Source organism: Carcharhinus amblyrhynchos, chromosome 30 (genome assembly GCF_965287045.1).
Source record: "Carcharhinus amblyrhynchos chromosome 30, sCarAmb.v2.hapA, whole genome shotgun sequence".
Classification (NCBI taxonomy): Eukaryota; Metazoa; Chordata; class Chondrichthyes; order Carcharhiniformes; family Carcharhinidae; genus Carcharhinus; species Carcharhinus amblyrhynchos.
In genome coordinates this window covers 11,307,196-11,329,092 of record NC_137353.1, presented here as the reverse complement: position 1 = coordinate 11,329,092, position 21,897 = coordinate 11,307,196, and the positions used below count along the sequence as shown (strand labels likewise).

Here is a 21,897-nt window from a genome sequence, read left to right as displayed (position 1 = left end):
AGATGAGATTCAGTCCACTGTGATAGCATTTTCTTAGACAAAAATTACAAATGAATGATTCATTTTTTGTGAAACACTGATGTGGAATAGATAAGTAAATACATTTTCTGAAAGAATGTTCAAAACATAAATGGTTCAAGGTTGGGTCTGAAAAATTGAAAACAACAGCTGTATTAACAAGATACAGAACTGTATATCCAGGCAGCAAGGGAAGTGGAAATTACTTTAGATAAGATCATTTCTGAAATAATTCAATATTTCTAACAACATGTATTGTGTCTTAACATAACAAAAAGTCTTAAGGAACTTCAGAGGAGTGTTATCAAACAAAATTTGACTTTGAGTCACTTAAGGACATATTAGACCAGATAACCAAGAGTTTGGTCAAAGAGGTCAGTTTTAAGAAGCATCTTAAAAGAGATCAGCATTGTTGAGAGGTTTAGGGAAGGAATTCCAGGACTGGTGGACCATCTGATACAGCAAATATAGTTACGTGGCAATTTTTATTGGCTAATACTGCCTACAAAATAAATCTGCTAAATAGTGCATTACATTCTTCTGTGGTTTGGTTTCAGTGCTGTTGAGGCGGGTAAGGTTGCTGGAATGTGGCTGAAAGATTTAATTTTAAGGCAACTTTCAAAGGTCAAGTTATACTGTTTAGATGTGATGTGGAGATGTGGACTGGGGTGGGGACAGTAAGAAGTCTCACAACACCAGGTTAAAGTCCAACAGGTTTATTTGGAATCACGAGCTTTCGGAGTGTCACTACTTCATCAGGTGAGTCAGGGCTGAACATTGTACTTTGATAGAATTCACACCTCTTTTACCTGTGATTATCCCTCTCTCCAGGCATACTGTTCGTACTTGTAAAGACTTGATTATCTGTAAAGAATCGCATTCCAACCATTCTTCACATTCTAATCTGTAATTATCTTGCAATTGTGTCTTTACCTATGTATGCCATGTTTGTGAACTAACTTCCACTCACCTGATGAAGGAGCATCGCTCTGAAAGTTTGTGATTCCAAATAAACCTGTTGGACTTTAAACTGGTGGTGTGAGACTTCTTACTATGTATCATTTATGTAGGCACTGGTGTTAATAATCTGCCTGTAACATGCAAAACTTTTCAGTACAAAATGCTCACTCAGCAGTGTGACATTGCCAACTGAAGCACTCTTATGGCAAGGAGTGTGAAAGTGGTAGGTGTGGTACCTTTCTCAATCTTCTGGTGAAAGTTAATTGCGTCCACAGATGCAGTGACAATGTTGGTCTTGCAATGACGAGCTGCTACAATGCCAGCCACCTCATCCATCAGCTTCATCGTGACACCTGAAAGGAAAGATCCATTTTAATAACTGACAAACACTGTATCAACAAGTGTTCTAAACATATTGCCAATATCTGAATAAACCTTGACTATAATGTTTATTTCTTGCTATTTACAGAAATTCAGTAGATAATGGTTTAAAAGGTAAATCCTGCCTAGTACTTCAAAGTCAACTTTGACTGAAGGATAAAGGACTACTTATTAAAATTAACGAAAGGTAAATTTATATTATAAAGTTTTTCTTCACACAGAGAGTGATCGTGGAATCATGGAGGATGAAAGTGGGTGGCACGATTGGCACTGCTGCCTCACAGTGCCAGGGGTTCAATTCAGGCTTTGGTCACTGTCTGTGTGAAGTCTGCATGTTCGTCTTGTGTCTGCATGGGTTTCCTCCAGATGCTCTGGTTTCCTCCCACAGTCCGAAAGATGTGCTGTTGAGGTGCACTGGCCATGCCAAATTCTCCCTTAGTATACCCGAACATACGCCACAATGTGGCGACTTGGGGGTTTCCACAGTAATTTCATTGCAGTGTTAATGTAAGCCTTCTTGTGACTAATAGAATAAACATTACTTTAACTTTATCACCATTTGAAATGGATGTCCCTGTTGCGAAATGGAAACAGAAACCTTGGAGCAATTTAGCAGGCAATTGATCCATGGCTCTTTGCAATTCACTGAAATTAAATAAGTTCTGGGGCATCTTATTCTCATCTCAGTTCACTTGCAAGCAGGGTTGGAGACAGACTACTAAAGAGCACTGATGCACAAGTGCACCGTGTCTTCCTGAACATCCTTTCTTCAGGAGGAAAGGTGTTAATTGGGAAAGGAAACAGGTTTCCAACCAGTACAAGTAGGCAGTACAAGTCATGACCAGCCTTTTCATTACCAAGCTTGGAGGGGTCAAAGAAAGATGGGTGCACAGAGTAAAACCACAGCAGCCAGCATTACAGCTGATTCCCTTTAAACTGCTATTTTCAGAATGTATTGTTAAATGCAGATTCACTCTAAGTTCCATGAATGTATATTTTTTGTTAAATTTACTCTCCCCATCCCCAATTTAATTTTATGCTAAATAGCTGGCAACAGACGCCTCATGCTGGGAAACCATATGTTACAGAGTCCTCATGCTGAGAGAGTGATCAAGTTGCAGACTCATCCATGCCACCCAGTGCAGCTGGGAGAAAAGGTCAACTTCCACACAACTGAATTTGACTGAGAGCTATAAATCTTTCTGTGCAGCCTTGACCAGTTGGAAGATTTTGTGTTAGTTTTGCTTGATGTTAATTATCAAGAGTTGTTGCTCCAGTATGCCAACGCAGACAAGTGCAACGCTACAGATGTCACGTTGCAGGTGCCAAACTCCAGATGTCACACTTCATTAAAGGTGAAAAACAATGTTAAAATGCTGTCTGCATCTGACCTGCACTTCTAAATTCCATCTTCAAACTAACACGCACGGTCCTACATTCAAGTTTCCACAAGTGCTGCCAGACCCGCTGATTTTATCAGCATTTTCTGTTTTTATTATTAAGTTAAATTCTAGCCTGAGAGACAAACAGTTTAACAATTAAATTATCTTGTCATAAAGAAACACCTTAGTAAAATGACACAATATACATTATGCAGTATAATACTGTTGCTTTAATAAGTTGTCCTTTGTGTCACTTGTGGCTATGGAAATCTGCTAATATGTATACACCCACATCCTTCAATGTCCAATGTAGTGGAGTCTGGGCGTGAATTTTTAGTCATGATGCGGAGATGCTGGCGTTGGATTGGGGTAAGCACAGTAAGAAGTCTGACTGCACCAGGTTTAAGTTAAGAAGTCTGACAACACCAGACTTGTCAGACTTCTTACTGTGTTTACCCCAGTCCAACGCCAGCATCTCTACATCATGCTTAAACCTGGTGTTGTCAGACTTCTTACCGTGAATTTTTAGCCCATGGGGAGTGCGCACTCGGTAGGCCTGGACGTGGGTGCAAAATGTGTTCTGGCCGCTGTTCGCCGTGGAATGCAATTTCCAGCTGGCTGGCCAATTAATGGCCATCCAGTGTGAAAGGCAATCTGTGAAAGGCTGGGGAGGGTAAGCACCAAGAAAAGAGCCAACAATTCTAATGTGCTTCCCTCAGGGAGCTGCAGAGCAGTGAAAATTAAATATCAACGGGAATACTATGCAAAGAGGCAGCACATTCAAACTCAATCTCAGACCACAGACCTTTTAAATTTTATTTCAGCCCTGGCATTACATCCTGGATCGAGGTTGAAGCTAAAACATAAAGGCTGCTTGGCCAATCAGCCCAGCTATCCATAAGAGCAGACAGGCCACGGAAAATTGCATTTCATTGGTCCCTTAATGGGCCAAATTGCCTTGCTTGGTTGTTGCCGGGCATGCTTCCTATTCTCCCGCGTGTGCCCACCCATTGAAAAATTGCTCAAGTGCATCATGACATCAGGATTTACACCTGACATTTTGCATGATTCCACATGCTTCTAGGTTGGGAATGCACTCACCCGAGCACTGTGAAATTCTGGGCCTGGACTTAAGTCAGCATAACGTGTTGGGACCCTGCAGAAGTTGTCTAGGAAATTTAAACTTCGGATAGACTGACTTCAGCTGCTTGGCACCTGCTATAAATGTCTCCGATCCTTAGCTCAGTGTCAGAAACGTGGACCCACATACTTGGGACTTACTTTGATATTTACCTTGGAAATGTTCTGCTGGTTAATACGTGGAGTTAAGCCAGCGCAACTGAACTGAACAGGACAACCTACCTCCCCAAGCATTCCCTAAACCAAACAGACTGTTTCCCATTACTACCCACGTACTCTCTGACCCGACTACCAACTACCGATCAATCTGCCCACCTGAACCAAATACTGATCCGATCTAACCCAAATACCCCTCTGGCCTGGACACCCTCTGAGAACCCTGACTCTCGCCCACCTCTCCAATACTAGCCAACCTGATAACCCGCCCAACCTGACAGCCCACTCATTCATGCAACTATTCACTCACCCAAGCTCATTCACGAAAAGACTTGAGACCTTTAAAAACTTCCTGAAAAGGCAGCGAATGAAGGATAAGCTTCCTACAATTTTCCTGGTCTTGCTGAACTTATCTTGGAGAGGTGGCTGAGCTAGCCCATTTCTGCTTCAGCCAGGACTGGAGGTCCTTTGTACATGGGCAGTTCTGTCAGGGCCCAGAAAACTCCACAGGCGATGGCCCGGTATGGTCATTGATTGGAAGTTCTGGACCACAGAAACCCAACATCCAGCATGGATCCACCATATTCCAGGCTTGACAATTCAAAGTGCCAAACTCTTCCTGACAAATGCAAACAATTTTACAAAAAGGGAAAGAAATGGAATAATTTCATGCTGGATCCCTGTGACTTGGGCCAAGAAACTTACCAGCGGCTTCAAGGTCAAGAGTTTACATGCAGCAACCACCAACCTAATTTACTTACCTTTGCTCCATTGTCTTATAGGAACTAATTGAGCAACGACCTTTAAAGGATTGACTCGGTTAAACATAGCCCCAACTTCACAGCTAAAACATCACAGTTGCTCTCCAGAATATCTGTGTGCTATACCCCAGGAATTAAAAATCAATTTTCTGAACAAAATTTAGGCAGCGAAAAAGCACTTCCTTATTTCTATAACAAGAAACCTCTCAGATATATTACCATCTTTAACTGTAATATTTTAAATTAGACTGTGTAAGAAGTGCTCTGGTATCCAATTTGGTATAACAAGCACATGTAATATTTTGTTGTCTACCTCTTGATTGTTTTAAAATACAATTTGTGTAGGTCAAGGAATATATTTCTTGTTAATTTCCTAAAAGGTGCATGGATCGTTGACACACCCGTGATTTGTTTAGCTGCCTTTCCAACAATCTGAGCTGGGCTTGAAGTCATAGCTGAGATGTGAAAGGACTGTGTGCCAATCCAATCATCAAGATGGTTCTCTGGTCAGCAAAAATCCAGAGGCGACATGAGGAAAAACAAATTTATGCAGCAAATTGTTGTGATCTGGAAATAAATTGCCTGAAAGAGTGGCAGGAGAAAATATAGTAATGACTTTTGAGAAGCACATTGCATCAAGGCATACAGGGGAAATATTGCAGGTCTATGGGGAATGAAAATAATTGGATTCCTCTTTCATAGAGCTGGCAGAGGCACATTGGGTCAAACAGCCTCCTTCCCAGTTCCGGCAAAGGATCATCCAGACTTGAAATGTTGGCTCTATTCTCTCTCCACAGATGCTGTCAAACTTGCTGAGTTTTTCCAGATTTTCTGTTTTTGTTTCAGATTCCAGCATCCACAGCATTTTGCTTTTAGTCTTCTTCAGTGCTGTATCATTCTACGATTATTTGCAACAATCTCATCATGAACCCATCAATTACAGAAATACCCTTTTAAGCTCTAAAAATTGTCAGCCAATTGAGTCTTAACTGAGAACATTAGGCAATGGTCTCAGGGAGAGTACAAGCCACTATAAAGGTTGAAAAGAGTAGAAAAGGAGGGAAAGAAATCAAAAAAAAAATGCTGGATAAACTCAGCATCTGTGCAGAAGGATCATTTAGATCTAAAACATTGTCCGGAACTCTGTCACTTCACCAGCAGCGAGTGGGTGCGGGCGAGGGTTCGATAACAGAAATTTCCGTTGACCTCAGGCAGGAATTTCCGGTCTCAACCAAGTCTCACCCATAAATCCCATAACTCAGCTTCAGGTTTTGGTCTCTCACAGGGAGATTATTTCTGATGGCCAGAAGTTTGCCTCAGGAATGTGAAGGGGTCTTTGTGCATTTCCTTGGAATTTGATTTCTGCAGTTACATGGGGCATTAACATCTCTGGCCAGAGATAATGAAATTGCTGTGGTTTTCAGAAGGCCAGAAATTCCTTTTGTGCGAGTCATAGCCAGTCATGGCTTCTGTCAGTGTAATGTCTTTTATCTATTATATTTTAAAACAAAAATAGTTTTATAATGTCGTCAGGATGGCATTTTCTTTCATGTCTTTTGGCATGACTGCATTTAATAAAGATAAAAGCAAGCCATTTTGCTGGGTTTTATGGGGAGAGAGATGGTGCAACATACTATTCACCAGCTGGACTAAAGAAAAAAGTGCCCCCATTGACCCCAATATTATCCTGCCCATCACATAACACATTTGCAAGGACAGGCAGGCAGGAGTGGACAACAAGGTAGGAGTCCTTTCACAAACTATTTAAAAGCGCAGGAAGGAAAGAGGGAACTATCTTTGGCAGGGTGGGACGTGTGTCCTTTGTGTTGCAGGGCCCCACCCAAAGATAATATCCTGCCCCACCTGCATTCCAAAGCCAAACCCCCACTAGTCTTGCAGCCCTTCCCTAAGGTGCCAAGTTCCTCCAGGTCTAATACCTCTGATTTATCTGAGGTAGCATGCTGTGGGCAATAACAATAAGAGTGGAATTTCTGCCCCTCACTAGGAGGAAGGCCCACCATTGAAAGCTGCCGGCCAGGTCTTGCAATCCTAGCAGCATCAGATCTTTTGTCGGGATTGCAAACAAGCCCAGCTTAAAGGCCTCAATGGATCTAGCCTCAGATAAGTGGGAGGAAGTTCATGTGAAACACAAATACCAGCATTGACCAGCTGGACCAAATGGCTTGTTTCTGTGCTGTATATTCCAAGCAATTTCATGCAATTTGCCGTATTTTTGTATTGCTGCACAGAAACCTTTGCTTCAAAAGTTAATTATCATAGCTCTGTGACCCTCCTGCACTGATTAAACTCAATGTCGAGATCTAGTTTGCTGAATATATATCATTGTGATCATCTCAGCCTCTAGACCATTACAGAATGCTGAAGGGTTCTGAATCAGTAAGGTATTTAATCGTTCAGCATGTTTTGACAGAGTTTGCATGACGTTTCCATTAAATAAAATTCCCTGGGTCTAATACGTTGAAGAAGAGTTATACTCAAATGCAGCTATTTTAGAACAACCAGATTACACGTCAAGAGACTGTACTGATTTATTTAAAAAGCTGAATCTAGTAATGGGAAATGCAAGGATTTCCTGGAGTTGTTCAGTGTTGACTTAGAGGAATCTCCTTTCACATTAGTCCATTTTATCATGAAAGGAAATATAAATAATTCTACCAAATCTGTTTGATCACTGTTGGAAGCGAAACTTGCAAATAACTGAAACCACAACTGTTAGTCAATAAAGCACCTGACATATTATAATCCCACAGCAGGTCAATGCCAGAGCCCTCTATGGGATATGCTGGGAGTGAAATAAACCACTATTGCATAGGGGTGTGGGCTGGGGTGTAACAAGTTGTTAGCATCAGTCTGTCGCCATCAAACTGAGATAGTGGCATAGTCACTTTCCTGGGAATCCAGAGACCTAGATGATTTGCTCTGAGGTTCAAATCCTACCAAGACGGAAGTTAAATTCAATTAATAAAAAATCTGGAGTTGAAAGCTAGTATCAGTCATGGTGACCATGAAACTATCATCGATTGTCATAAAAATCCATCTTGTTCATAAATGCTCTTTGGGCTGTCCTTATATGGTCTGGTCCTACATGGGATTCCAGACCCACAGAAATATGGTCGACTCTCAACTGTCCTCTGAAAAGGCCTAGCAGACCACTCAGCACAAAGACAATTAGGAATGGGCAACAAATACACTCACATACCATGAAAGAATATCTTTAAAAGTCTTGCTTTATTGGCTGGGAATTTGCAGGTGCAATGATGGCAAAACTATCAGCCTTTGCTATGTTACTGGGTAAGAGAAGCAGTGACTTCTGCTGCCTGCACATTTGCAACAAAACTAAGAAATCTAGAAGATGTTGCCTGTGATATGCTGCTCCTGCATCAGGTGTAATGTTGTAGTCTTTGCATTTGCAATCAGCACAGAGTCAGCTATTTGACATCAACTTTAACTTTTTATACACCATTTCTCACTATAAAAGCCATTGGAAAAATTAAGCTTTGTTGAATAATGTGTAATGGAAATTTTAACAGCACTCTAAGCCATAATTACTGAACAAACTCTCTGACCCGGTGAAACTAATTTTAGAACATTGGAGTGTCATTATCTTATTCCATGGTAAAAGTTCCAGAGATTTTTTTCCAATTTGTTCATTTTATTTCAGTTTTTACCTGACTCCCATGCTTGTGTACCTCTTGCCTTTACATCACAATGTTCCAGGTTCAAATCCAACTTGACCTTAGTAAAAATATCAAAGGTGACACTCCAGTGCAGGCCATCTGCAACATCAGAGATGTGGAGGTGGAATTCTGCAGCCTCGTCAGGAAACCTGATTTCTGCTGAATGGGGTATGGTCAACGACCAGGATTCCTGGTAGGAGTCAAGAATTCCCCCAACCCACACTGCTGGCGCCAATCGGGTTCCACCCAGAGCAGGTGGCAACATGGCTATTATGCAAACCCACTAATTATGGTACCACTGGTTGGATTGATGGCCCATTTACCAGCTCCCCCTGCCATTCACCCGCCTCTCCAGTGAGAATGCACCTGGCAGACTTTGGTGTTGGTGATAGGCATGGACCTGGCATGCCACATCTGAGGGTCCAGGGGAGAACCAGCAATCCCTCAGCAAAGAGGGGCATTCCACCCCCCCAACCACTTAAATAATGGGTCAATGTACCCCCCCTCCCCCGTGATACCACCTAGGCATGAGGACGATCTGACCACCCTCAGCCTCCCTTCCCCTCAAACACCCACTCAGCCCCCTCTCCCCTCACTCAAGCCTCCCTTCAGGCCATGAGCCTTGGCAGTGCCTACAGTGCACTGCCCCTAGCACTGATACCTTGGCTTGGTGCCATGCACCCTGATGGTCCCACAGCACCAAGGAGGTACATCCAGTGGTCATTTGTTCCAATGCCGCTGCCTGGCTGCAGAGGGAGGGTTTCCCAAGGGTGCTGGGGGTTGGGTGGACTCTAGCTGTAGGCAAGGGTTGACCTTGCCATTCTCCTCTGGGATGGGGGTCCCATGCTTGACTGCCCATTCTAACCCTAGCAGACCTGAAGATTACCCATGGATGGGATGCTGGCCTTCATAGCGAGGGGGATTGAATATAAAAGTAGGGAGGTCTTGCTGCAGCTGTATAGGGCACTGGTGAGGCCGCAGCTGGAGTACTGTGTGCAGTTTTGGTCGCCGTACTTACGCAAGGATATTTTGGCCTTGGAGGGAGTGCAGAGGAGGTTTACTAGGCTGATACCGGAGTTGAGGGGGTTGAGCTATGAGGAGAGGCTGAATAAACTAGGCTTGTACTCGTTAGAGTTTAGAAGAATGAGGGGAGATCTCAGTGAGACGTATAAGATGATGAATGGGATGGATAGGATAGAGGTGGAGAGACTCTTCCCGCTCAGAAAGGACAGTAGGACTAGGGGGCACAGCCTCAAGATAAAGGGGGGGGCGGTTTAGAATGGAGTTGAGGAGGAACTTCTTCACTCAAAGGGTGGTGAATCTCTGGAATTCTCTGCCCGTTGAAGTGGTGGAGGCTGCCTCGCTAAATATCTTTAAGACGCGGGTTGATGGGTCTTTGATAAGCGAGGGGATTAAGGGTTATGGGGAGAGGGCGGGAATATGGAACTGAGCCACGACAGATCAGCCATGATCTTACTGAATGGCGGGGCAGGCTCGAAGGGCTAGATGGCCTACTCCTGCTCCTATTTCTTATGTTCTTATGTTCTTATGGTGATTTCAGACAGCTCTGTGATCAACATCTTCATTCCCGCCCATCAGCTGTGAAAATTTGAAATGGCCAGGTCACTTTACTTTAATCTCCATACCCCCAGGACAGCTGCAGGCTTTTAAATCACAGCAGCATTTCATTCTCTCAGAAGCTGCAGATGTGAGCTGACCCCTTTGAAGTCTTATGGCTGAAAGGAGATGTCAATTTCACCAGGAGAAGGGGCTCAGTTAGTCCAAATGTATTCACACAACTTTTATATGAAGTCTCTAAGCCTTCCTCGAAAGCTGAAACCTTTGAATCCTCTCTATTGTATTGAAAACTTTTGATCTATTTCAATTTCATAGTGCAGTGCTTTGGGATAGGCTTTGATTGACAGCTCAATAGATTTATTCTCAGCCTCCGGTCAGCTGTGTTTATCTACCTTTCCCTTCTCACTTGAATGCACTTCAAGTACTTCCATTGCTCCTAACCACGATGTTTATAGAGACTCTAAGCCTGATTGACAGCTGTGGTTTCTTCAATGGGTATGTGGGTCAGTAAGAGTAGTCTGAGGGGGGAGGCTGAGTTGGGGTCTGATGAGGTCAAGAGGCTGAGTGAGGATCTGATAGAGGTGGGGGGCTAAATGCTGGTATAAGAAAGGAGGGGATAGGGGGCCTGAGGGAAAAGGGTCAGGTCACCCTCATGCCTCTCTGTTGTGTGGAGGGGGGTGACCCATTGTCTGAGCGACGGGGAGGGAGAAAGCCCTCATTGCTGAGGAGATGATGGTGCTCTCCCAGTCAGCAGGGGATGGGGCACCATTTCAGTTTTTGGGGGGTGGGAAGAGGGACCTATCTGCAAATGTGGAGTTCAGGGGTGCCCTTTAAAAACGGTGTCCCAATCTCTGAACTGCTGGGGTGGCTGGCTGGCGTGAACTGCGGGATGCATAAATTTGATTCTGTCATGTGGTTGAAAGCCTGACAGACTCTCTCAGCACCAGCATGAATTACTATTTTGAAGAGGAGCAAGGGAGTTATCCTGAAGGCCCTGGCCAATGTTTATCCATCAGTTTTTTTTTACACAGCTTATCTGGCCATCATAAATTGTTGCTTGTGGGTGTTTACTACGTATATATTGTTGCTGCATTTTGTACATCACAACAATGGCTACATTTCAATAGCACTTTGTTGGCTGTGAAGTACTTTGAGATGTCTGGTGGCCATGTAAAGTGCAACATAAAAGCAGTTCATTCTTTCGTTTTGATATTGAATTGTTAAATAAAATGAGGTCCTCCTCTTTTGTGGGCCCACTACTATAAATGTGCATTAGACATTGGCTATGCTTCTCTCAAGCTGCTGCTATTTTAGCTGTAGTATGCTCCAATTATTTTTGTAGCAACCTGTGAACTCAACAGTGGAGGATCAGGGAACACAACAATCTAACCTATGGAGTTTCATTTTGCTGAAACATGAATATCGCACGGTGTTATTAATACGCAAATCGGCCAGTGACTTGTTGCAAAGAGATACCCTACGAATTGCAAATCACCAGAATCAGCCAGCTTATTCTTACCATTCTGCAGTTGGCTTTGCAAAAGGAGCATTTTATGCTAAATATGACTGTGATTTTATGACATTGCTGCCTCAGCATATGAATTGCCCATTAAGTTCATCATACAAATCAAGACTAATGATTAAGAATGCAACTAGCCTTTTAACGAGATGATACTTGATCATGATTGCCAATCAACGTTTCTTGCCAAGGCTGTAAATAATTATAAATCCCATTGCTTCACGATGGGAGTTGTATTAGAAAATTTCAAAAATACAAATTTAAAACTTGAAACAAAAAAAAGCTTATTTTTCCAATCTGTCATTTTTTCTCTCTTAATCCAATCTATCTTTCCCTCTCTTTATTTCTCTTTCTGTACATGATTTGACATTGAATTCACCCACTCTAATATATCTTCCTTCTCATTGCTTGCTCAGATTATTTTGCAATCCTTAAATATCATTGACTTGTGCTTCATGGGCATTGGAGATGCTGTATTGTACTCACTATGACGGTTGCTCACATTGCAACAACCTCGTGGAAAAAAAATTTAAAAATTATCCTGTTTAACCACAACAAAATCTGGCCCAGGTGTTAGCCGTCAAAATCTCGATGCATGGCACCCTGGGTGCAAGATGAACAGAACATAGTATCAAAGAAACCTTACAGTACAGAAGGAGGCCATTCGGCTCATTGAGCCTGCACCAACAACAAACCCAACAAATTCTCATAACCCCACGTACATACCTTGCTGATCCCCCTGATATTAAGGATCAATGTAGCACGGCCAATCAACCTAACCCGCACATTTTGGAGTGTGGGAGAAAACCGGAGCATCCGGAGGAAACCCATGCAGGCAGGGGGAGGACGTGCAGACTCTGCATAGACTATCACCCAAGGCCAGAACTGAACCCGGGTCCCTGGTGCTGTGAGGCAGCAGTGCTAACCACTGTGCTGCCGTGTGCCCAGGTAGCGGTGGAAGGGGACCATAAAGCATTGAGTTCACAGAAGCTGCAGAAAGACTCACAAACTTGCTTTGCTTTCCTTCATGAAATGGTGATTACTTGCTCAGAGATTTTTTAAATCCCTGCTTTACAAAGTACCGAGGTGTAGGTGTGATTATTCATTTTTAAATCGCGCCCACTACCACCTTCATCCGCCCCCAACAACACTGAAATTGCAAAGATGTTAAGATGTTCTTACGGTTGGATAGCTACAAGAGCAGCTTGTGGAATCTTGCACTGGGAGGACAATATCAGGGAAGACAAAAAGCAAGCCCATAGTAAGAAAACTGCAGGTAACTCAAACACTGAACTTATCTGTTTTTGACCTTTTCTTTTATGTCAGGCAAAATGAAAAGCAGCAGCAGACACAAAAGTACTGTATTGATTGTGAAATGTACTTCTTCTTAACTACCCAAAATATGAGCTTTCTGAGATCCCTCACCTGTGCATTTAAAGAATAACTTGCTACTCCTGTTCATTGACAATGGCAGGTACTTCCAAGTGTTTTAGGTTTTTTTTATAGTCAGTTAAGTATTTTTGAAGTATAGTTACTGTTGATAGGTAAGAAATGTGGCAGCTAATTACACACAACAAGTTTGTTAATTGAGGGAGGGCAGAGAGCACAAACTGGTCATCAGGGAGAACTTCCCTGCTCTTCTTCCAGATAGTCATAGAATCACAGAATCCCTACAGTGAAGAAGGAGGCCATTTGGCCCATCAAGCCTGCACCGACAACAATCCCACCCAAGCCCTATCCCTGTAACCTCATGTATTTACCCTGCTAATCCCCCTGACACTAAGGGACAATTTTACATGGCCAATCAACCTAACCTGCACATCTTTGGACTGTGGGAGGAAACCGGAGTACCCAGAGGAAAACCATGCAGACGCAGGGAGAATGTGCAAACTCCACACAGACAGTGACCTGAGGCCGGAATTGAACTCAGGTCCCTGACGCTGTGAGACAGCAGTGCTAACCACTGTGCCACTGTGCCGTCCTGATAGTGCTGTGGGATCATTTACTTCTACACGAGAGAGCAAACAGGACCTCAATTTAATAGCTCGTCTGAGAGTCAGTAATTCTGGCAGTGCAGTGCTCTCTCAGTACTGTGGTGAAATGTCAGCCTAGATTTCTATGCTGCTATCTTCAGAGTGGGACTTAAACCCACAACACGGTGACTCAGAGGCTGACACCAAAGCTGTCAAACAACATCAGTGCTTTCTGAATCACTCCTTGGCTGTGATGCTAATCAGTTTGAGAAATCAGGCAATGGCGGGCAAACTGCAGTGAAAAATGAGAATTTGCTGGAAACACTCAGTATGTCAGTTGGTATCTGTAATACATTGGCAAAGAAAGAAGATTCAAGAGTGTATTGTTATGGGGCGATGGAAAGAGCAAAACAAAGAAGATTAGAATCAAATTACCAGTGTATGTTCTTTTTAATTGAACAAACTCAGAGAAAGGCCAACAGCAGAACATTAAGGTTGAAAGTGGATGTTTCAATGCAAAATGACGTGCTTTAACCAACTAACGTCTACTCACACTCTTAGCATGGAAATGCATGGTTGCTGTGCAATGTCTTCCACTGTTGGCATGACTGAGTTTTGACAAAGGGTTATCCGGACTCGAAACGTCAGCTGTTTCCTCTCCTTACAGATGCTGCCAGACTTGCTGAGATTTACCAGCATTTTCTCTTTTGGCATGGCTGGATTTGGGAACTGTCAGCATGTTTCTGTTGCTAGGATTCTTGCATCTGAATTATAAAATTGTGGTTTCATGTCCCACTATAGATTAGCAGGCATAATATAGGCTGACATTTCAATGCAGCACTAAAGCAATGCTTCTATGTCAAGGTGTCATCATTCATTTGGGATATTAAGTTTAAGTGAAAGTTCTCCCACTGCAATTCGATGAAATGCAAAGAGGTCCCTGGAGTTCTGGCCAATAGTCGTCTCGTACCTTTTCCTATTTCACCTCATGCAGATTCACAGTTGCAAGCCTATGTCCTACCTTGGTCTGGACCAGATGTCAACATGCCGATGAGGTAAGCAATGATGATGGCCTATTTGTATATATTTGTGGTGGTTACTCGGAACTCATAGGCAATAGACACAAAATCTGTCCATCGACAGTGGTGAAGAGGACCTCAACCCAGACCACCAAGCAGGAGAAGATTGGATCGTGGCACTAAAAAAGAATTCTTCCCCAAGTCCTACAGAAGGGAAATAAGGCAATCTTACAACAGCATGGCTTCACTTAGGTAAAACCTTTATTTTTCCTGTGACCCAGCTGAACTGCAAGCATTGTTATTGAATTATCTGAGCTGAGCAAACAGTGCACAACTTAGTGTGTGTGCATATTGCACAGTAAATAATTTTGTGGTACCAAAGTATAATCCCTTTTGTGTGATTTGACAAAACTGTACAGCAATCTCACATAATATAAGGATTAAAAATATTGTGTAAACTTTCATTCCCATCTTTAAACATCATAGAATCGTTATGACACAGAAAGAGGCCATTCGGCCCATTCGTACTCCATCAGCTTTCCAAATGAGCATTTTGCAGATGATACAAAGATAGACAGAGGGACAGGTAGTATTGAGGGAAGCTGCAGAAGGACTTGGAGAGATTAGGAGAGTGGGCAAAGAAGTGGCAGATGGAATACAACATGGGGAAGTGTGAGGTTAAGCACTTCAGTAGGAAAAATAGAGATGTAGACTACTTTCTAAATGGGGAGAGAATTCAGAAATCGGATGTGCAAAGGGACTTGGAAGTCTTAATTCAGGATTCTCTTAAAGTTAATTTGCAGATTGACTTGGTAGTTAGCAAAGAAAATGCAATTTTAGTATTCATTTCAAGAGGACTAGAGTACTAAAGCAGAGATGTACGGCTGAGGTTCTAAAAGGCTCCAGTGAGACCACATTTAGAAAATTGCGAGCAATTTTAATCTAAAGCAATTTAATCTAAGGAAGGATGTGCTGGCCTTAGAGAGGGTCCAGAGTAGGTTCACAAGAATGATCTCGGGAATGAAAGGCTTGAAGTACAAGCACTGTCTGAGGACTCTGGATCTGTACTTGATGGACTTTAGAAGGCTGAGGGGGAATCTCATTAAAACTTACAGAATAATGAAAGGCCTAGATGGAGTGGACAAGGGGAATAATGTTTCCATTAGTAGGACAGACTAGGACCTGAGGGCCTCAGAATGAAGGGACAACTCTTTAGAACTGAGATGAAGAAAAATTCCTTCAGCTAGAGAATAGTGAATCTATGGAATTCATTGCTACAGAAGGCCAGGTCATTGAGTGCATTGAAGACAGAGGTAGTTGGTTCTTGATTGGTAAAGGGATCAAGGGGGAAAAGCTGGAGAATGGGTTGAGAAACCCATCAGCCATGATCGAATGGTGGAGCAGACTCAATTGGGCTGAATGGCCTAATTCTCTCCTATCTCTTATGATCCTATGACTTATTGCCATTCCCTTGCCTTTTTCCCGTACTCCTGCACATTGTTTCTATTCAAATAATCATCTTAAATAGCCTTCATTTATGATTGTGGTTACACATAGATAGAATATTTTAGCCACACTCTTTGAGCATTGTAACCAATTTTTCCTTTGTAAACAGTTCGCCATGACACTATATTTGTAGGTGATATCACAGGTCCCCTTTAATCAGTATATCCTGTAGTGCAGTGAGCAATAGTGTGTCTGATATACTACTATAGTTTGTTTATATTTCTTCTCGATGAAAGACAATAAAATATAAAAATGTCAACTAAAGAGATAGGGAAAAATAAAGTTACATCCAACAGGGTAGTAAATTGTGGTTGACCCTTCAAATTCAGTGGTCTTCATCAACTGACCCTATGAGAGGAAAAAACTCAAGGCTGCCATGCTCTAACTGCCAATGGCCATGTCTATAGTTTTAGGGCCAGGAATGGGAAGATGAGTGCTCAGTGTCAATGTCACTGGACTAATAATCCAGGTAAGCAGGCTAATGCTCATGTGTTCAAATCCCACCACGGAAGCTTGCAGAATTTAAATTCAGTTAATAAACATGGAACGTAAAGCTAATCTCAGTTTGGGTGACCACAAAACTATCACTGATTGTTGTTAAAAACCCACCCTTGTTCACCAATTTCCTTTCGGGAAGGAAATCTGCTGTCCTTACCTAGTCTGGTCGACATGTGACTCCAGACCAACAGAAATGTGGTTGACTCTTAACTGCATTCTGAAATGGCCAAGCCACTCAGTTCAGCGGCAATTAGGGATGGGCAACAAAGTGTTGGCTTTGTCAGCGATGCCCACATCACATGAAAGAATAAAAACGGCAGACATATAGTTAATTAATCTATGCTTTTCAATGCTGCAAAGTATTTTAATTCTTGGAATTACTGTCTAAGAGTTGTTTGATCATTTTAATTGGTTCCAGTGGGATTTACTACCACATACCATGCAGACAGAATTCAAAAGCTGATTTTCAGGATCAGTAAGCAAAGTATTTCCAGAATATAAAGCAGCATTTACTTGGGGAGGGGGTTACATAACTGTGTTGTACGTGATCCTTTTTGATCTATCCATCATTCTGAATATGGCCCCCTTTCCAACTGTCCACTTCTGTATTTTCTATACCTACTTCAATGGCATTCATACCACCACAACCTCAGAATAAATACACAATGCAATACAGTGCCAACCATCATTTAATAATAATTCTTCACCTTTAACACAATCTAGGTTAGCAGAACTAGCTCTGGAGTTTACAACAGGAATCACTGCCCAAAATTAAAATTAACACTAAAGAATATTTCATTAACTCATTCGTGTTAATTGGAGTGAGTGATTGTATACTACAGTCTTGAATCTTCTGACAAGTTGTCTAACTTTGTAGGGATGCGTTGTAGAGGTGGTCTTGTTTCACAGATCTTGAACCTGAAACTAAATAACCCTGGCTGAGGCCATCTCCCCCTTCACCTCACCTGTACTGAAAGAGGTGACCACTTGTCGAGTGCAGACTGAGGCATACTGTCGGCCTTCTGATATCTCACCCAAATTTCCTTCATCTTCTGAAAGTCTAGATAATAAGTAGTAGCATGTTGCTTGCCCATCAAGATCAAAGCCAAAACCATGGCCAAACTCCTCCGTCCTCCTTCACGGCTGGGATTTTCCTGCACCACCAACAGTGAATGTCAAATTCTCCATTCTCACTCACAACGGGTCCTGCCACAGATGAGACCGGAGAATCCTGAACCACATCTTCACGTGTGCAGGAACCCTGGTGATATTTTCCCTCCATAATTCTGAGGCCAACTGTGACACACTAACTAGAGAACTGCCGAAACCAGCAGCAAGTCACCAAAAAAGGCAGTTCTGGACTGGTCTTTATCAATGAAATTAAATTTGATTTTCTGCTCCAAAATTGATAACCAATTTGACATTCAATTGAAGAAAAAGTTTATATAAATTGTAAATGTCTGTAACACAGTAAACCTTTGGCAGATATCCCATTAAAACCATTACTGACAGCATCTCCAACTTTCCCTTAAACTCTGCATGAAAAGTGTTCACTGGTCCTTGACATTTTAATTAAGATTTTTAGCTATGGTTCCATTAATAATAAGATCACCCATTTATAATCTTCGCAGGACTTGTATCTTTCTCTAAGTTTAATTCTGCATATCCCCAGCAAGTTCTGAAATTCATCAGTATGATATCGGAAATTGACGGTAACTTAGGGGCTAAAACAAGTGAGGAAATTAAGGAAATGAATAGCAGCAGGGAAGAAGTATTGGAGAACTTAAGGAACTAAATTCCGACAAATCCCTGGGACATGATGGCTTGAACTTTCGGATTCTAAAAGTGATAGCCATAGAGATAGTGGATCACTGTTGGTCCCTTAGCTATTTAATATCTATATCCCTATCTCAGATGGAGAGCTGGTGAATAATTTATCTAAGTTGCAGATGATGCAAAGCTAGGTGGAAAGGTAAGCTGTTGGAGGGTCTGTAGGGAAAGAGGCTGCAAGGAAATATAGATAGGTTAAGAGAGTGGGCAATAAGTTGGCTTATAGAATATGATATAGGGAAATGTGAAGTTATTTACCTAGTTCACAGGGATAGAAAAGCAGAATATATTTTTACAAGGTGAGAAACTTGTTAAGTGTTAATGTTGAAAGAGACTTGGGTGTACTCATACAAGTAACACCAAAGTTGGCAAGCCAGTAGGAAGGCATATGGAATATTGGACTTTATTCCAAGGGGATTGGATTACAAGAATAAAGAAATCCTTCAACAATTGCACAGATGAAGAGACCACATCTGGACTAGTATGTGCAGTTTTGGTCTCTATGAGATATGCTTGCGTGGGAGGTGGTACAGTGAAGGAGCATTGAATTAGTTCCTGGATAAGGAGGTTCTGCTATAATGTGAGCCTGAGTAACTGGGTCCATATTCTCTGGAGTTTAGAAGAAAGCGAGCTGATCTCAGAAACTACAAGATTCTGAAGAGATTTGACAGGATAGGTGCTGGGAGGTTGTTTTTGCTGGTTGGGGGATCCAAAACACGGGGGCGGGGAGTGCATAGAGTCCAATTAACAGCCTATAATTTACTTCTGAGATGGGGAGAAATGACTTCATTCAAAAGTGAATCTTTGGAATTCTTTATTCCAGAGAGTTGTGGATGCTCCATCTTTGAATACATTTAAAGGTAAAGTTTTAATCTGTCCGGGAATCATGCGATATGGGAAACGGACAGTAAAGTGGAGCTGAAACCCAAGGTCAGCTATGAATGGCATGGAATAGACTCGATGAGCCATGTGGTCTACTCCTGCTTCTATTTTGTGTGCTCTTCTACTGAGTCAGGCTTATCTTATATTTAATTAAACTCTGTTTCACTGAGCTTTATAAGAAACAATTGCAGAGCATCCTAATGTAATAATATTCAAGACAGCACACAGCCTCCTTAGGAGTAATCCAGCCTCTCTAGCATAATCAAATCTCACCAAGACCTGCACAAGTACCTACTCACATATTGTGGGCATAATTCTCCTATCTAAGCTCACAGATGTGAGTCTGTGCCTCACATCCTCTTCATGGCTACAAACTGGGCCACAACCCCACCTCTGTGACTACCAGTAACTGATAGCGATCTCTTCTGCTCCAACATGGAAGAGAGATTCTACATACGCACACAGGAGGTGATTCTCTCATTCCAACCCACTAGTTTTTTGGCAGGTCAGTGTGAGTGATGTGCGCCTGCGCCAATTTGCGGGATTCATGCAGGTATTCCTGATGCATGCATGCTTCCCATTGCTGGAAATTCGACACGGTTGGGACTATGGAGGAAACCAGCAGGAAGATCAGGTAAATCATTTTTATCTATTTTTAATGCAATTTGAATCTGATTATCAGGCCAGGGACTGAATTTTCTGGGCCTGATAGATCTCCCTCCCTGCCAGTACAAATTCACTTCAGTGGGGTTTAGAGTAGCTCTCCATTGAGAGATCTTGTTGGATGAAGGGGGGCTCCCAAGCGGTTGAGAGATGGGGGGTGATGCCCTCTGGGCTCAGCCTGTGCCCCTGGCACTGCCCAAGGGGCAAAGTGCCCATGCCTGGCATCCAATCAAGGCTGGAGGGAGGCCAGTGATCAGGGCAGGCTGGGGAGCGGTTCTGCCGAAGGGGAGCGGATGGTCTGCCAAGGTGGGGGGGGTGTAGGTGGAGGGAGCGGCAGCCTGGAGATCGGGTGCTCCGGGATGAGGGTGGGTTGGAGCTGGTCCGGGAATGCTCGTGGGGGTCATGATCGGGCCATGATGGGAACTGGGGGTGGGGGAGGTAATGGTCAGCAATGCGAGGGTCCCGAGTTGGCCAGCGATTGAGCTGGCCAGCAATCGGGAGGCTGACAGATCGGGGAGGCTCAGAACTGTCAGACTCCAGTGAGAATGGGCCCAGCCTCTAAGATTTTAATAATATTCCAGATTGTGACCTCTGCAGTGCGCAGAGTGTGGGAAATTTGAGTCTGAAGTTGCACTAAAAAAAATTGCCATTTACACCATTTTACCCACCAATTCAACACTTAAAATATTTTTGGAGAATCGCCCCCACAATCTTCACAAAACTGTCACTGCACATAGGGACATAACCTGCTGTTTCTTGGCTCTTGGTGAAGTTAAGTTGGCTAATATATCCCAATCCTGGAATGTGGAAATGCCTCACTTTCATGAAGTGTTCCATGCAACACTGGCTGACAGCCCTGGAATACAAACTCACATCCTTCAGGTGAGGAGTCAGCTGACACACAAGTGACCCATGTCATATTCTTCACCAAAATAATTTCTTACCATGTCTAACTGGCTACTGTAATTTGAATATTTACAATAAAATGGAGGATTACTGTCATAGTTTGGAGTATTACCTATATGTATATATATAAAACTGATGGTTTCCATCTACTGCAAAATTTCCAATGAAATATTGCAGTAGATATAGCCTTATATCTCGATCTATTTACAATTACAATACTGTACAGTGCTTTAATCCCTGCCAGGATTAAGGAGAAAGATCATAATAATGATATTACATCAAGATTTCTCAGACAAGCAAAAAATAATATAATGCAACTATCAGTAGTTTCATATATTGCCCTATAGCACAAATGAGAATAAGTTAGTTTGATTTGTATTTAACTCTGGCCTTGACTTCCCCAGATGGTTATTTTGGTTCATTCTCTTCCCAAGGCAGTTCTCCTGAGGCTTAGGAATCTGAGCAGTTGGCTGTGATGTGGGACTTGACCTTTTTCCTCAGCTGATGTCCTTCACTGAATGTCCCTTTGCTGTCATCTGGCACCTTGTGCATGATCCTTTTTGTTCCTCTATACATCTAAAGCCTTGACCATGTGCTCTGGCCTGATATTAGCTTTGCCTTGAGGCGTCACTGATCCCTTAGTGCCTGGTGTCCACCAAACACTGACACCTTCAAATTGTTACAAATCTCTAAATTCAGCTTCAACATTTAATATGAATGTATTTACTATCCATAGAAATTGTTTTGATTTTCCCAAATGCAATTGTTCACATAGTAGCAATAGGAATTAGGGTATGTATGAACATACAAATTAGGAGGAGGAATAGGTCATTCGGCTCCTCAAGTCTGCTACACCATTCAATAAGATCATTATTGATCTGATTGTAGCCTCAACTCCACATTCTGTCAATTCCTGATACGCTTCGACTCCCTTGTTTGTCAAGAATATAACTACCTCTATCATAAAAATATTCAATGACCCTGCCTCCATCGAGAATTCAAAGGTTCACGATCCTCAAGAGAAATA

The 21,897-nt window shown here is 42.5% G+C and overlaps 1 protein-coding gene across 3 annotated transcripts in view; it reads right to left on the bottom strand.

Annotated features, from left to right (window-relative positions):
* acot7 (acyl-CoA thioesterase 7) overlaps window positions 1–21,897 on the bottom strand; it is a 281,598-nt gene that overhangs the window by 99,037 nt on the left and 160,664 nt on the right. For all 3 annotated transcript variants that reach the window (XM_080214973.1, XM_080214974.1, XM_080214972.1), the window contains one exon: window positions 1,215–1,331. In XM_080214973.1, the coding sequence (XP_080071099.1) occupies window positions 1,215–1,331 (117 nt within the window). The remainder of the gene's footprint in view (window positions 1–1,214; window positions 1,332–21,897) is intronic.